Here is a 17,288-nt window from a genome sequence, read left to right as displayed (position 1 = left end):
AAACGTCACAAAGAAAGAAAATTCGATTATCATCAATTAGTTTCTACCCACACACTGTTTTTCAATGTCATGAGCATAAGAGGGATGTGGAATCAATTTCCAGAAAAACCATCCACACCTTTTAAAAATGTGTTAGTAATTTAATAAGAGATGGAAGTTAGATGTAGTTACTCTAATTGTTAAACAAATGAATATTCATACAACATGTATTTTACCTGATAGAGTTTAAAATCGTGTTCTATGTTACTAGCGATGGCAGTCTCAAGGCAAGGAGTTAGTAGAAAATTTGAAATTATATTCAGCACAAGTCAGCCTACTAAAATTTTATTATTTTTTTATGCCGTTTTTGGCAGCCATTAAATACGTATGCATTATTATTGGTGTGTGAAAGGAGCTAGGTATTTTCGCAGACTAGAAAGATCAAAAAAAGAAGTTGTCAAAATGCCAAGGGACCATAGAAAAATAAAAAAGGACAATAAATTAAAAAAAATGTTTAAGCAGTTATGCAATACGGAACTTGACTTATTAGGACATTGATTAACGGTTAATTAGAATTAAAAGAGAACCATAACTTTCTTTTTATCGTGATAATCCCTGAACCAAGTTGTTAGGTCTTGGGCAGGCATTATTATTAAAGAGGTATTAAATGAATATTAAAGAACCCAAGTAAAAAAAATTTAATTGGATAATGAAACGTGAATCACATATTCCAGCAATTTCCAAGAAAATGAAAAACACAATCGGACTATGTATTATTTGAATTAGCAATCATTCAAGGATTCAGTATTTAGCATACAAAGCAAAATGAATATTCTTCCCTTTCTTCCATTTGAACGTACGTCAAAGTCAAGCGTCAAGACTCTTCTATATAAATTTTCTAAAAAAAGTGTTAGAAACAGTGGATAATTGAATTTTTTTTTATCATAATTAAGTTTTACAAAGCAGGAAGTATAATAATTAATTAATAAGCTATAAAGCGCCTTTGCTTGTCCGAAACCCCAGTTCAATCATTAATAGAAGTTGAACATTAAGTACCGGTTGCATAACTCTTCCTCCACTTTCTCTTATTCCTGAAATTTTCTCTGTTCAATTGCACAACTTTTTCATCTGCTCCTACCTATCCATCATCGTTCATCTATTTATTACCAACGCTTGACACACAGAAATAAAGGTATCAAGAAGAAACCATGGCAGGAGGAAGCGGAGGAAGAAACTTGGAGGAAACGCCAACATGGGCCGTAGCTGCTGTTTGTTTTGTTTTGATCTTAGTATCTATAATGATCGAGCACATCATCCATCTCATTGGAAAGGTATATTATATACATATATGCCATTATTTAGTTAATAATTTTAATTTTTTAGCACAAAAGAAAAGAATACATAACTCTGTATCATATATTATATAAGAAAAACCATATATTATATAATATTTGATTGATTAATAATCAATATGTGCATGCGAGCAGTGGCTGAAGAAGAAGCACAAGAGAGCTTTGTACGAGTCACTTGAGAAGATCAAGTCAGGTTTGAGTTTGACATGGCTCTTAGGCCCTAGCTAATTCATTAACTAGCTACCGTAATTAATTAAAGTTGTTGAACTCTCACATCCTTAATGATGATTAGTATATGAAATGAAAACTTTTATGGTTAAATTGGTATGATTGTTGTTGGGTGCAGAGCTTATGTTGTTGGGGTTCATATCGTTGCTTCTAACGGTAGGACAAGCTCCAATATCAAGAATATGTATATCAGAAAAAGTTGCTGGAACATGGCATCCTTGCAGCGATAAAGAGGAAAATAGTGAAGAATCAGAAAACCAAACGAGTGGCCGCAGATTAATGCAAGCGGCGTTCTCTGGTTCAGACGGAGAAAATCCACGACGCGTTTTAGCGGGAGGAGGAAGCGACAAGTGTGCCGAGGTTGGTATGGAGCAATTATTGTTCTTATCATCAACAATTTTAACTAGATTTTCCTTAGCCAAGTTTCTGTACATGGAATAGCTTTACAAGATCAATTTCCATTTTTATTGTTGTTCTTTTGTTATATATACATGCACGGGGGAATATAAAATTTAAGAAAATTGATGTTTGATATCCTAATGGGGACTCTATGCTTTGTAGGAAAAGAAAGATATATAAGAAAAAGGAAACAAAAAAGTATAAAAGATTATGTGATAAAAAATTGTAAATGCAATCTTGTCTTACTAGAGAATGACTGGTTTATGTTGGCTGCGTTAATAAGCACTACCTGTTGCTTTCCAATTTTTTTACATTTTATGATTGTCAAAAAAGTAATAATAAATTATATGTTGCCTTTTCTTTATAGTTTGTTTTCAAAGTGTGGAGAAGGTCATAGGGTTCATTTAATTAAGTTTTGGAGTCGTTACGTTGAAATGAAATATTGATGAATTATTTATAGTAATGAAAACGATGTGACAAGTTAAAAAACTTATACAAAATAAACTTTATCAATTTATGATAATTGCTTGATTAGAATTATCGTAGTGAAAAAATAGGATGTGAGAAGAATAGTTAAAACTTTAACAAGGGTTGGGGGCGATGCTAATTAATTAAGTCGAAATATATATTGAGTATGCTTTTAATTAACTGTGTTGTTCATTTTTCTATTTTTAATTAACACAAAATATGCTTTAAAAGTTGTAGCAATAAGAATATTTCATACTAACTTTTTGAAATAGAAAAAAAATATTTTTCAATTTTTGTTTAAAATAATTACTATTTGAAGTATGCCTGAATAACTGTTTATTTAAGCACTTATTTAATAAGCAATTTTAAAATATAATTTATGTCATAAATTTAATAATAAAATTTATTAGAAAAAGTTAACAATAGTTTATTTTGATAAATTATAAAAAATTATCGAAATAAATTAAAACTAGTTTATGAAAATAATAAATTATTTATAAGCTCTTCTCTAAATTTTTAATTAAAAAATACAATACAGTTAATCTCTGTCCCATTAAGCCAAGGTTTCTTAGTTGTTTTTTTCAAAAGTCGTTTCTATGTTAGATTACACGACAATGATCCTTATTATAGTTGTGTTACTTCTTCTACTCGGTTATGTGCCTCTTAAAGTCAAAGGTGCAAATGTCTTGGGGGTCCAGTGTGTGAAAAGCTTTTACGTATACCTAGGAAGTATGCACAAAATGCTAACCTAATGTATGGCTTGCGTGCATCTCAAGCACATAAGCCAGTTAGCCAAGAAATTTTACCCTTTTGCAAGTATTGTATACAGTATATAGGATTAGAAAATTCCAATATTATGAATTCTGCATCTTCGTTCTCGTCACCCACTGACGATTTTATTTAGAAAAATATTAGAACATCAATATATAAGAGTTGAAAAGTTGAAGTTTCTGCATATGCCAATATCTTCACGGAAAGCCCCATTTGTAACAGGATTTAAGAAAAGAAAAGATAAGAGATTAAGAACAAACAGGCAAATGCAGTATAAATTTATTGTCATATCCTAACCAAGAAACTCTGTTAGTTATTATTCCTTTTTTATATATATTATTTTGTTATTAATCATTTGGCTTCTTCTCATATTATTTATAATTTTTGTTTGACAAAATTGATTCATTAATATAGGTAGTATTTTTTTTTCTCCCTACAAATTTTCTCTGATGGACCTGGTTAAACCTGAGTGACTGACTTATATCAATTTTTCTTTTTTAGTTTTCAAGTATACGAATATAAAATTGAAATATTGTTAGTATATTATATTATGGATATACAATTTACAATATTTATAAACAATATTTTTATTAATGAGAACAAATATAACATTTAGCATTTTTTGTGTTAGTAAATATATATGACATTTTTGAATTTGTAACGATTTGTTTCTTTTATTATATACAAAACATGCAGGGTAAAGTCCCATTTGTGTCATCTGATGGCATTCATCAACTCCATATATTTATCTTCGTGCTGGCTGTTTTTCATGTCCTTTACTGCATTATCACTATGGCTTTGGGCAGAGCAAAGGTAATTGAAGACTGATACTAAATTCAAAGGTTCCCTCTCTATATATCATTGAGTTACTTACTTGCTTCAATTTTGACTCAATAGATGAAAAGGTGGAAACGATGGGAAGAGGAAACCAAGACACTTGAGTACCAATTTTCACACGGTTAGTCGTTTGAATTATTGAATAATATAATATGATAATATTGAAGAGGAACTTTTTTAATTAAATTTAAATTTTTATTTAATAAAAATTGTTTTTCTTTCTTTAACATGAATATATCTATATATAATTCACAGATCCTGAGCGATTCAGATTTGCCAGGGAGACATCGTTTGGAAGAAGGCACTTGAGCTTCTGGACCAAAAATCCTGTCCTCATGTGGATTGTAAGCCTAATCTATTTTTAATTATATGTTCTTAATGTATGATTGAGAGTGGTTCTGAAAGAAAATGAAATATAGAATATATTTTTATATTTTAAAAAATTCTTTAATTTGAAAATTTTTAAAATTAAAGAAATAAAAATTAATATTTTGATATATTTTTAAATGTTATATAACTCTCTTAATTTAAAAATAAAAAATAACCTTTTTTTTTTCATTTTTATCCAAAACTCCATTAATATACCTTTAAAATACTAGTTTAATGAAAATAATCCTATATGAATTGTTAAACTATTTTAACTAGCATGAATAGATATTGGAAAGATCATATATTAAGGTCTTAAATGTTTTGTATGATATACTATTATGACTTTACTATACAAACACAGTTTAACTATTAAAAGAAAATTTTGTAAGTAAAAGTACTGCATTTGTCTCTCGTTCAAAGTTGGGGGAATAATAATTAATAAATGTATTTCTAATTATTTTATTTTATTTTTATTATCAATATTATAAATTCTTTATTATATTTATATAATAAATAAACAAAGAAGATAAAAAATAAATAAATTTTGGGATGATAATTATCTTAAAGTAAAATTTTAAAAAACCTACTTTAAAATGTAAAATGAAGAAAAATAAAATTCATTAAAAAACTATTTTTCAGAAAAGAATTATTAATTTTTTTTGTTTTTTGGAATACGAAAATCTTAAAATTAATACTCTCTTTGGCCTTGGTGTTTACAAAAATTTTACTCTTGCGTTAATTTTTTATTTTCTATTATTACCGGCTTTACTTGTCTATAAATATTTTGTACTCTCTACTTTAATTTAACTTACAGATAACTTAATTGCTACCATTATATTATAGTGTTGTTTGAAAAAAGTCATTATGAACATTTGGTCTAGAAGAGAGAGTGATAATGAAATAAAATTCACATAGAATAAAATAAAAAATTAATATAAGATTATTTAAATTGAAACTCTCTTATTTAATGGTTTAAAATTTTAGATTGAACTTTTTAAAAATGAGGCAACATCCTCAACTTTAAGATAGAAAAATAACATTCTAAGGAGGCAGGTGGTGGTTGTTCCTGACCTTTCTTTAGCGAATATTCTGCCTAGGGACCACTTGGCCTCTTGACAATGCTATTCTCTTCTCCTGCAAAGTCCCACTTAACAACTAGCACTAGTTTCTATATTCACATATATTTATCTTTATTTGACCAGAGAAAAAGATCCAACATCTTTTATTAACGCTTTTGTATTAAGAAAGATGCAATAAATATGTACATGTTCAAATTAAGAAAACTGTGCTTAATTTACTCACTCTTGTTACCTATTTATTCACGCCTGATTGCAGGTTTGTTTCTTTAGGCAGTTTGTACGGTCAGTTCCTAAGGTGGATTACTTGACCTTGAGACATGGATTTATCATGGTAAAAACAATCTTCCTTAATTGCTTGCTGGTTGAACTTTAATTAAACCACTTGAAATTTTTATAGTACTCAGCATGTTATTGTCTGGTGAGTGCTACATTTTCTTCTTCTCTTTCACATGCAATAAATGACTTGGAATTTAACGTTGATTGATTCAGGCACATTTGGCTCCACAAAGTCACTCCAAGTTTGATTTTCGGAAATATATAAAACGATCATTGGACGAGGACTTCAAAGTTGTTGTAGGAATCAGGTTTTTGTGCATTCTCTTTTCCATTTGTATTTTGGAACTTGTTCGTATGACTGGCTTCTTTTTTTTTATTATTGTTATCAGAAAATAAGAAAAAATAAAAAGGAACGAAAATGAAGAAACAAGTGAGAAAATTATTAATAATTTTTTTGTCTTTTGTTTTAAGTAAGAAGAAAAGTGAGGTAAAAATATAATTATATCAAATGAATTTTATGTTTTTTTTTTAATGTAAGGATTAGTAGTTAGATACATGGATAAATATGCCATGTTAATAAATTTTCTTTCTTTCATTTGCTCATTCTTTGATAGTATTCGAAAGAGAAAATAAAGAAGATATTGAAAAAGTATACTGCTTGATAAATAAAAATGAAAAGTTTCGTTTTATTTTATTTTGATAAGAAGAAAATTTAATAAAATAAATAAATAATGTCTAAAGATGAGTTTCCTTTATGGTTGAAATTTGTTAAATTAAAATTGCAAATAAGTGAGGGTTACATGCAGAATAACATATTTCTTTCTTCTTTTTTTGGCAAGATGAGATCTCCACTATGCATGGAAGACAGATCTTTCTTAGTAGGTCCCAATCCCATCCATTTTCCTTTTATCTCTCATCATTTGTCCTACTATTCAAATGAGTGAAGTTAGACAAATCTTTCCTATCTCTTTATCCTCTATTTTTTTTAATTCAAGATTAACTCATCCAGAAAGTAACAATCATGACCCATTTAGGGAGAGAAAATTCCTTTATACTTTTTTCTATCCTATTTTTTGGCATTAATTTGCTTCTCCAACCATACTAAATATTAATCTTGTGTGTGTATATAATCTACCTTTCTACACCTATTTAATTTTTTTTATATTTTTATCTCTTGAGTAATCTCCTTTATAACAAGAGAATCTACATCCTTGGTAAATGTTTTAGAATACAAATATTAAATCAAAATAACCATTTAATAACTTTGAAACTATGTATCCTTTATCTTGAATACACGAATTTAATTAAAAATATTAAGTATTATGTTAGCCGGGAAGGAGACCATTTTCCCCCCTTGGAATTTTTTACCTCTTGCAACTAACATGGACTCCTAAAATTGTGATTTATATATATATATATATAAATCAGATTTGAATTTACAAGTCTATATTATGATTTTGACCGATCTTGTTCTAATTTTTCAGTCCTCCATTCTGGTTCTTCGCAGTGTTGTTTCTCCTCTTGAACACTCATGGTAAGCAACCAATTAACCACGCTGCCGAAGTATTTGACTCTATCTATATAACTTACCTCTACGTGTCATTTATGCATGGACAGGCTGGTACTCTTATTTGTGGCTGCCATTCATCCCTTTGATCGTAAGCACATGCAATGGTTACTTTAATTAATTTTGGGTTCAAATGATCGATAATGATATCCATCTAATTATTTAATATTTTCATAAATGTAGATTATTCTTTTAGTAGGGACCAAGCTACAAGTGATCATAACCGAGATGGGTCTTAGAATTCAACAAAGAGGAGAGGTTCTTAAGGGTGTGCCATTGGTCCAGCCAGGCGATCACCTCTTCTGGTTTAACCGACCTGGCCTCATTCTCTACCTAATCAATTTCGTGCTCTTTCAGGTGCCTACATAACAATTAGTAAATGAGTAATAATCTACATTGAAGATAATAATTACTTTTGCATGAATAAGGGGTGCATTGTTTTTTTTTTTTTTTTAATTTGTGATTTTAAAGTTCTTACATATAAAAATTAAGATTTTTTTTTCATTTTTGTAAAAAATATTTAATATTTTCTGTCATACTTCTTTATTTCTTTATAATTATTTTTATTTTGAGTTAAGAGTGCAATTAATAAAAATAACTAGTATTGTTTTATATTTTAAAAATGAAGAATAAAAAAGTAAAGGGACTATTATACTTTTAAAATAAAACTTTTTTAATTTTAGAGTTTTTTTAAAACTATTATTATAAGGACAAGTTTTCAAAACTGTTAACATGATATGTATTTAAGTCATGTAAAACTTGTATCTATGAATTGACTTTTTTTAGTGTCCTCTTATCATGGTAATGACTAATTGAAGTCTTCCTGTGTCTCTTGTCTGCCTTTTTTTTTTATCCGAACAGAATGCTTTTCAGCTTGCTTTCTTTGCATGGTCTGCGGTAAGTCATCCAAAATAATTTTTTCTTTTGCTTATATTGTTTCTGCTATGGTCAATAGAATTGAAAATACGATTAATACTTTTTGGTGATTTCTATCTTATAAATGTTTATAATGTATTCCTGTCAGGGGGGCTGAATGAAACTATCTTGGTTTATATTTAGTTTATTTTTATAATCCAATATTAGGTAGCTCTGATTGATTATCATTTTTTTTAACCATAGCTTCAATTTGGGATTAAATCATGTTTCCATTCACATACGGAGGATGTGGTGATCAGAATCTCAATGGGGTGAGTGTCATTCCATTTCTTCTTAACTTGAATACATCTTTACCGGTATTAAAATGTCAAGTTTCATTATTGCAAGCCATTAACGTGGATGACTTCGCCAGGGTCCTCATTCAAATCCTCTGCAGCTATGTTACTCTTCCTCTCTATGCTTTAGTCACACAGGTAATTTATTTAACTAACACTAAAGCCCTATTCCTTGTTTTATTTTACTTTCCTTTCCATTTGTCACAAACATGGAAAAAATGCTGGCTTTGATATATGATCGATTTAAGACAGATGAAAACGAAAAGGTATAATATATATTAAACGAAGATAAAAGTAGTTAAAAAGAGGTAATGTTAAAAGAGTTGGGAGAGTATTAACGTAACGAAAAAATGATAACAGATGGGTTCAACGATGAAGGCAACAATATTCAACGAAAGAGTAGCGGTGGCTCTGCGGAATTGGCACCAAACAGCGAAGAAGCACATAAGACAGAACCGTGTAGGGTCATTATCCTTATCAGGGACACCAGTCTCGAGCAGACCCACAACCCCAAGCCACCACATGTCCCCAGTTCACCTCTTACGATTCTACCGTTCCGAAGTAGACAGTTTCCCCGCATCTCCAAGAAGATCCAACATGGACGCTGCCGATCAGTTTCAACCCTCCGACATCGATTCCCCTTCTCCTTCTTATTCCCACCACCAAATCGAAATGGCTAACATTCCCCGCGATCATCCCACCTCCACCCACCATGAGATTGTTGTTGCGCACAGCAAAGAATTTTCATTTGATAAAAGACCTACCGATAACAAGTAATATTTCTTTTCTGTAACATGTTCAATTTATTGTTAATGTGTACAAATATGATGCATTGTAAATCTTAATGATACCCAGTGTATGGGACGTTTCTCTATTTAATTGAGCTGTGACTCGAGTTCGGTATTTTCAGTGTTGTCATCCTCTTCCTCGCGGAGGTTATTTCTTTTGTACACTGTAACGAACGTTTCATGATAATTACGTGTTTAAGATATGATATTATATTATTTGAACAATCTTTCAATTTCTCTCTTTTTTTAAATTTTTTTTAATGTCGAGATCTTTCAAGATAGATATGCATTTATGACTGTGATACTCGCAATTGTTATGAATTCACGTTTTGGATCCTCAATGCATGCCGACGCTGGATTTGGATTCCATGTTCTCGTCAGGTGCTCCGATTTTGAAATTTTGCGCTATTTGTGAAAAGGTTTTATTACTCGGTGTTTTAGGATATTGATTAAAAAAATTAAATACCTTTCTAAAAAGAATTATGTTAAAAATGTATTAAATTTATGATAATATTTTTATAATAAAAAAACCCTCCAATGCTCCTCCCATTTCCTTCAATTGAGACCCTTTCTTTTCTTTTTCATCTAACCTCACACCATTTTAATTTCCTCTCTATTCTTTAATATTCTCTCGTCTAAAAGAATATATTTTTTTTCTTTCAAATTTCTCTCTTAATTTCCTTCATCCTGAATACGGTCAACTAAGCACAATCATAAAAATGGTGAGTACAACATTAATACAAAAAATTGAGAAAGAAGTGTGGAAATAATCAAAATATAGTATTGGTTAACAAGTGGATAAGCCAGGAAAGATACACGCTTGTTCGACAAGCAAAATATACGATAAAAAATAACAAAATATAAAAATAGATAAAAAGATTATATAGAAAAAAATAATAAAAATAGTTTAATAATAAATTAAATATTTTTAGTTAATTTTTTATAATTTTTTTTTCATATTTATACTAGTTTATGATTAAATAATAGTTTACATCAACAATATATCAAATTTAAATTCAATAAAGTAAGTTAATAAAATAAATTTATTATCTTTTATTATTTAAATAAATTTTAAAATAAGATAAACTAAAAAAAAATGCCATTTTACTCTCTTGTCTCACCTGACGAACGCAGTAAAGAAGAAAAAAAAAATTACTTGTAATCTTTTAGGTAATGGAAATAAATAATTCAATGGTCCATAGATCTCTTTGCAAGTTTCAATTTCTAACTCTGTTCTTTCTCCGACACGACGTTTCCTCGTGATCTTCGCTGGTTTGCGACATGGCGAGAAGTGCCTCTCAATCTCAATCAGCTACTTCTGCCACAAACTCGCGACCGGGGCTCATGGCTCCTCGCGGCTCCGCTGCCGCAACCGCCGGCATGCGTCGTCGCCGTCTCGCCGGTGGAAGCAGCTCCGGCGCTGTTGGAGGTGGCTCCGGCCCCGGAAGCAACATGTTGAGGTTCTACACCGACGACGCCCCCGGCCTGAAGATCTCTCCGACGGTGGTGCTGGTGATGAGTCTCTGCTTCATCGGCTTCGTCACCGCTCTCCACGTGTTTGGCAAGCTCTACCGCTATCGATCTGGTGGTGGTGGCGCTTGATTCCATATCTTGATCGTGGATCTGATTGCTCCGATTCGGATCTCACATGATATTCTCTTCTCCCCTTGGTAATCCAACCGCGCTTTTTCTTTTTCTTCTTCAATTTATTTTGCAGTTTTTTGTCTTTGTAAATTTTGCAAGGGCTTGATTAGGCTTCCTGTTTTTCTAGCTCTGAAATGACTGTATCTTATTACCGTTGATGGAAGTCACTTTTGGCCTTTCCGTGAAAATCGATCTCTGGCGTTCATTTATTACTTTTCATTCGTTCTATTATTTCACTTTTTTGCTTACATTTCCAAAAATTAAACGGTTGCGTTGTCAGCAATTTCTGTTATCCCTGTAGATTGATTTCGTTCGTTTCTTTTCCCCTTCCAACACAAGTTTTCAATGTTTGAACGTTTCCTCCATTATTACTGCCAATTTTTTTGATCTGGTTTTAGTATTAGGTTACGAGCTGCCACATTTATTCCAGAACACTTTTGAGTGACTATAAGCCAAGTAATGATACAATTGATTTTATTGTAGAAGTTACTATACTTTTGCTTGTATGTTGGTATTACTAATAATGATTTATATGCTGCTTTAGTACGAAGTGTGTGTGTGGAAAGGTAATGAAAAGGCTCTGCATACCAATTACAAGTAACCTCAATACATCAATGTGGTTACAAAAGCCATGTAGGTTGGAGGAATATAAATTGAATTTACAACAACTATTGTCTATATCTGCATATAAGGAAAAGAAGTTATAACTTATAAGCCTATAAGGATCGATCGTCTGAATTCAGTTTCCACTTTCGTCTACTTCCTAAGATGTATATGTCTTATCCGTTGACCTTTGAAAAAAGGGATCGGCTGCAAAGGAAATTCGTAACCAAAAGATCGTGTAAATGTGCTTGCCATCCTCTTCTCATTCTATTTTCTTATCAAAGTGAGTGTAATTGCCAAAAAAAGGAATATTGTTATTCGAGAATTCATTCTCCTGAAACCATAAAACATTGAAAACAGAGTGTTGCATCTGCTGCTCTTAATACTCTGACTTGACATGTTTTCAGTGGAGGTTAAGATCTGATAGTTTTTGTATTGATAACCTATGGTCATATCATCCCTCACGCTTTTGTTTGTTGGGCACTTTTCATACCTTGGTAAAGTTTCCCCGATTTTCACATGTATCCCTTAGTCGAGTACCCTTCGAAATCAACGTAGTATCCAGCTATTCAACTGGGATAGCTATAGCAATTCTTGTTGATGTGTCTACTTCAAGTACTTACAGCAAGCAAGGTATTTATAGTTCAAGTAGAAAAGTGACACCGGGGACTTACTTTTGTAATTTTTGACTCTCTTGGCCCCTTTATGAGGCTACTGCACCCAATCCTAACCACAACCCTGCACTGCATTATTTTAAGTTGGCTCCTTTTATTTTGTTCATTGGAGGAAGGAGATGTGAGAATTTTCAAGACCCAGGATTTGAACTCTGCAGTGTTTTGAGCTGGGTCTTAGAACTCCTGTTTTATTTGTTTTGGGCCCTGCAGTATCGCTGCTTCTTTTGGCCCAGTTTGGCCTGGTGTGTCATCTTTGTGACCTTGGGCCTCATCGATAGAAAAAATCCTAACCATAAAATTTACAATAATTTGTTGACAAAAAAATAAAATAATTTTATCATAAGTATAATTCTAAATTTAAAAGTTAAATTAGAACCATTGGATGGAGGAAGTGCAGCTTGTACAGTAAATTTTTAAACTGTGATGTATCCTTTTCAACACCAGAGTTTCTTCACTCCTAAGCGCTTTGATCCACACGTGGAAAGAAGTGGCTTGTCAGCTCCTTGATATCCTGAAGCCGTTGCACTATTCGTCCCTGATCCGTTTGGGAATCTTCTCTCTGAGGCTAAAGAAATACCATCGATCCTCCCCAAACACAGCTTTCTCTGCCCAATCTAAAGAAAAAGTAATGTAAAGCGTATTCAAAATGATAGTGAACATCGTACGCCAAAAACTGATAGAGAAGACTTGGTAAATATTGCGAGTGGATGCCGATGGTCCCGATTTGGGTCGCTTTAAATATTGGTGGAAATTTGCGTGAGTTTTGCCTCTGCAACTTAGAAAATTATATATCAGCATATGCAAGAAAACCAATTTCGACATTTATCCCAATCAACCTGCAAGAATTCCTTAAGTTATTATTAGTTACACTATTACATGTTAGAATATGTTATATCTGTGAATCAATTTTTCGTATGAGGTTGTATACAATATTAATCCCTTATTTCATAATAAATTTAATTAAGGAGTTAGATTAATTAGATTAGAATGTGGAAAAGTTGATGTAGACACCCGCATCATAATATTAAAGTAAATATTGCAAAATATCACAACTATATACATAATGAATTCATCCATCCACTGAAAGTGACTGACACTATTTATTACGATAATTATATGAAGAGGGCTTTACATTTGTGAAAGCCTATGAAAGGATTATTTTTTTATAAGTAACTCGTTGAGTAAATGAAGTTAATATGGTAGAAATTCTAAAGGAAAACTAAACGGATGAATTGGATTATATATTCAATTATTTTATAGGTTAACTAGATTACCATTACTTAACCTCTTTCCAAATCCAACGTATGAAATTGAATAGAACCTTTTTTTCTAAACAAATTCCCCTTTCAGTTTCTTTCTTTTATATAAAAAGAGAGAACATTACAGAAGATGCACGACGGTTCGCTCTTGAACATTTTTCTATACGTTCAAGAATTCCTCATCGAATAATATCATCAACGGTACGGGTTACAGGGTCTGCAGGCACGTGAATCTGCATTATTTGATAACTCATATTCAAGCTCGTGATAAAATTATTTCTTTTTTCTTTTTTAAAACGCGAAGTGTATCACGCACGTATTTCTTCTCTCATATCTTTTGCATAGTTGATGATTAACTGTGATGATGAAAAGAAAGAAAGAAAAATAGGAATAAATAAATAAATGACTATTAATTATATGTTAAAAAATATATAATACTTCCTTTTAGAATTGTTAAATCTTAATTAGTAATTGGGTTTTTCTTTCCTTTTTCTTTTTCAGGTAAACCATTTTCAGCCCGGAATGCAGTGTATTTGGAGAGTCTGGATTCAGGACATCCAACAATTTAGAGTTAACAAAATAAAAAGAATTTTTATGTACTTTTCTTCTGATTCCCAAGAGACATAGGGAAATGAAAAATTATTGTTACTTAACACGCTTGGGAAGAAGAATATTTTTTCCACAATCAAAAAAATAATGGTATTTGTGGCCTTTGAGTGAAAGATATGAACGTTGGAGCCAAAAGTAGTTCAATACAATATATATAGCTATTTGTTCTAAGCAATCTTGTGACTAATGCTAGGAGTCTACCCACAATTACTGGTGGCTCCTTATAAACCAAGCTCACATGCACATCTTTGTCATTGAAGTACTTCAGCTGAGTACATTGTGCATAAATATATTGTAAATTGATTATTCAAGATAAATCTTGAATGGTCTGGTACTGTTAATATTGTATATATTTAATCATATGTTAATTATTTTCAGGACTTTGCGACTTGCAGGCTAACGCAGACATCCGTATCAGGAAGGATACGTTTCTTATATCACATGCCAGAGGGAAGAAACTAGCTTGTGACATGTCCTGGAAAGCAAGGCGTAAAAAATTTAGATTTTATAAGACATGAATAGTAATAATAATAATAATCATCATCATCATCATTTTTGGCATAAAATTTTAAACATGCATACAGTTTTTTTAACCCTCGTTTTTTCAAATGGCTATTCAACGTAAGTTTATGGAATTACTTTAGTCATAAAGATTAAGGATCATTAATCAAAACCAAATAAGAAAAAGCTAATATTATAAAAACAGCGTGAGTGAAATAAGCCACGTATTAAGTAAAATTGGGTAATTGAGTACATAAAAGTGAAAAGAATCTATGACTTAATATTATAAGATTTAAGATTAGAGGTAATATTGAGACTATTTGTATGACCTCATTAATAAAATTTCTCCAACATCTCTATATTCTATTGAAGTTAAGTTAATATGATCACAGGTTATTATCAACACAGACCTTTCGACCTTTGAATTAATACACACACAAAAAAAGGTTACTCCAATTTTGTTTTCAATTCAGAATTTCACTGTGCAACCCTATATGCCAAGAGGGATCTAAATGACTATTCAAATACATATCAACTAGATAGGTAATCTATTATGTTTGTATTCGGACTTATTTACCTATTTATCGTAGTTTTTATTAAATTTCAGTTCTTTCCTTTTAATCAATATTACTTATTAAAGAAGCTAATTTCTTTTCCTTTCTTTTGGATCAGTTTAACCAGAAAATGCTAATCAAGTTAGCATTTTATCGTTCCATTTCAAGAAACAATAAAGGGGAGAAATTGAAGGAAGTGATGAACATATGACTTGACAGGAGAATTCCTAGAGAGAAGTTCTTTGTCTTGTTTAAAATATCACCGCATAAAAGGAATACAATGCTGCTTTTTATATAATTAAATAGAGAATCACAAATGGAAATGAGGGCAGAGTAGCCATTCTCTATAGAAGAGAAAATTCCAAATGATTGAATTGACTTCCAAGTAGAACAGCGTCTTCAAAGAAAGTAAGAGATTAAGTTTACCACTTGCTTATTTTATGTTTACACTCAACAAAATTTTCTTCCTTGGCAAGATCCAACCTTCACCTCTCTCAACCTTTTATTTTATTGTCATGAATTAAAATTATGTTTATTTAACAAAACATGAGCCATCATTTCTATGGAATGATTTTAGCCCATAGCTTTAACCTAAGTCAAAGATAGAAATGCAAAATAATTGAGATAAGAATACTTAATTATTGTAAGAATGAGAGTCATAAAAACAAATCATTAGATTTTAACTGTTTATATATAATCACATGACACAAAGTTAATGTTGATACGTTTCTATAAATATATAATATTGATATAAAGAATGGATTTCTTTCAAATCATGCTCATTGTTTATGAGTTAGGTGGTGACCATATCCTACGCCATCCCTACTAATTAATGCAAACTGTAAAGGCAAGGAGTTAACTTGTTTTTAATTTTTCTATTACTGTAGTCAGTGCTCAAAGTACCCGGCGTTTACTTGTTTAATTTAACAAAAAATATATGTAGATTGAATTAGCCCTATAAAATCGACTTGAGAATATTCAATCTTATTAGTGATTTTGTCAATTTTGTTGTGCCAACGTAGCCGCTGTTTTATCCAAGTTTTACACGAAGAAAACTAAAGTAAACATATAGAAATTAGTATAAATTTTTTTATTATTACAATAAGTAATCTTTTAAGTATATTGAAGACTTGAGTAATTATATATTAGGAGATGATTTATATTTATTTGTGTAAAAATTATAAGAGCAGAGTTTATAATTTTCTCAATACAAAATTTAAAAGATAAAAATTATTATGAGTTCATAAATTAATACAGGTAAATGTGTGACGTTACATTAAATTTGCGTATTTTTTTTTTATACGAGTACTTTTAGAGGAAGAAAAATAATATGAAGATTCATCTCCTCTTTTTCTAACAAAATTTATTATTTTTGTTTAAGAATAAATTAATTAATATTGTTAATCGTTAATTCACTGTCAATAAAATCAATAAGATTATAAAAAATAAAATAAAACAAAAAGTTATATGAGTTTTGCATCCGAAAAAATCCTTAAATTGTCAAAGTAAATTAAAATCATTTTTTTTATTTTACTCTTTTTACATAACATACTCATAAATATTAAAGTGACTATATATCTACATTTCAATTGCATCAAAATTAAAATTCACACCTACACAAATAGAAGAAGCATATATAATCATCAAGTTTTACACATTAACCTCTTTAGCGCAAGTTTTTTCAAAGATAATTTAGGATGAGGGATGAGGCTCACAGCCTCACAGTGCATCAACTTACAGGAAATCACTAATTTAAATTCAATGTTGAGCATATGACATGGTGTCAATTCCGATATTAACCTCTATTCCATTTTATAAGATCTATATTTAGATTAACTTATTAATTTATTTTACCCTTTAAAAAAAATTTGTCAAATTTTTCCTTAAAAATGTTTCAACGATTATTTTAATAAAATAATAATTCAAATATGCATTAAATATTTCACCTTTAAATTATAAGCTCTTGAAAAATTAAAACAATCCCTATGTGTTATTTGTGAGATAAATAGTAAATTACTCTCTTTAGTCTCAAATACGAGATATTATGACTTAAAATATAAGTCAATTTAATTAATTTTATATGATATAATGAAATTATTTTTAAATGTTTTTTATTAATT

General features: G+C 30.4%; 2 protein-coding genes across 3 annotated transcripts; both read left to right on the top strand.

The window, feature by feature from the left end:
• The first annotated feature begins 1,005 nt into the window (after positions 1-1,005).
• LOC113857459 (MLO-like protein 6) lies at positions 1,006-9,554 on the top strand. Of its 2 annotated transcripts, XM_027489385.1 has the most exons (16): positions 1,021-1,310; positions 1,467-1,524; positions 1,678-1,919; positions 2,346-2,348; positions 3,894-4,010; positions 4,095-4,155; positions 4,290-4,378; positions 5,739-5,813; positions 5,972-6,066; positions 7,243-7,292; positions 7,376-7,416; positions 7,509-7,682; positions 8,187-8,222; positions 8,445-8,512; positions 8,614-8,674; positions 8,897-9,543. In XM_027489385.1, exons 1-16 carry the CDS (start codon positions 1,188-1,190, stop codon positions 9,311-9,313), a joined length of 1,710 nt encoding a protein of 569 aa, XP_027345186.1. In that variant the 5' UTR covers positions 1,021-1,187; the 3' UTR covers positions 9,314-9,543. The 2 variants fall into 2 exon arrangements, with proteins under 2 accessions (XP_027345185.1, XP_027345186.1); XM_027489384.1 differs by lacking the exon at positions 2,346-2,348 and having other exon boundaries at positions 1,006-1,310; positions 8,897-9,554.
• A 994-nt stretch (positions 9,555-10,548) lies between these two features.
• On the top strand, positions 10,549-11,367 carry LOC113857461 (protein transport protein Sec61 subunit beta-like). Its single transcript, XM_027489386.1, has one exon. It carries the CDS (start codon positions 10,606-10,608, stop codon positions 10,924-10,926), a length of 321 nt encoding a protein of 106 aa, XP_027345187.1. The 5' UTR covers positions 10,549-10,605; the 3' UTR covers positions 10,927-11,367.
• Positions 11,368-17,288: the final 5,921 nt, after the last annotated feature.

This window comes from Abrus precatorius, unplaced genomic scaffold (assembly GCF_003935025.1).
Source record: "Abrus precatorius isolate BTA unplaced genomic scaffold, Abrus_2018 Scaffold2, whole genome shotgun sequence".
Classification (NCBI taxonomy): Eukaryota; Viridiplantae; Streptophyta; class Magnoliopsida; order Fabales; family Fabaceae; genus Abrus; species Abrus precatorius.
This window is presented reverse-complemented; position numbering and strand designations above follow the sequence as displayed.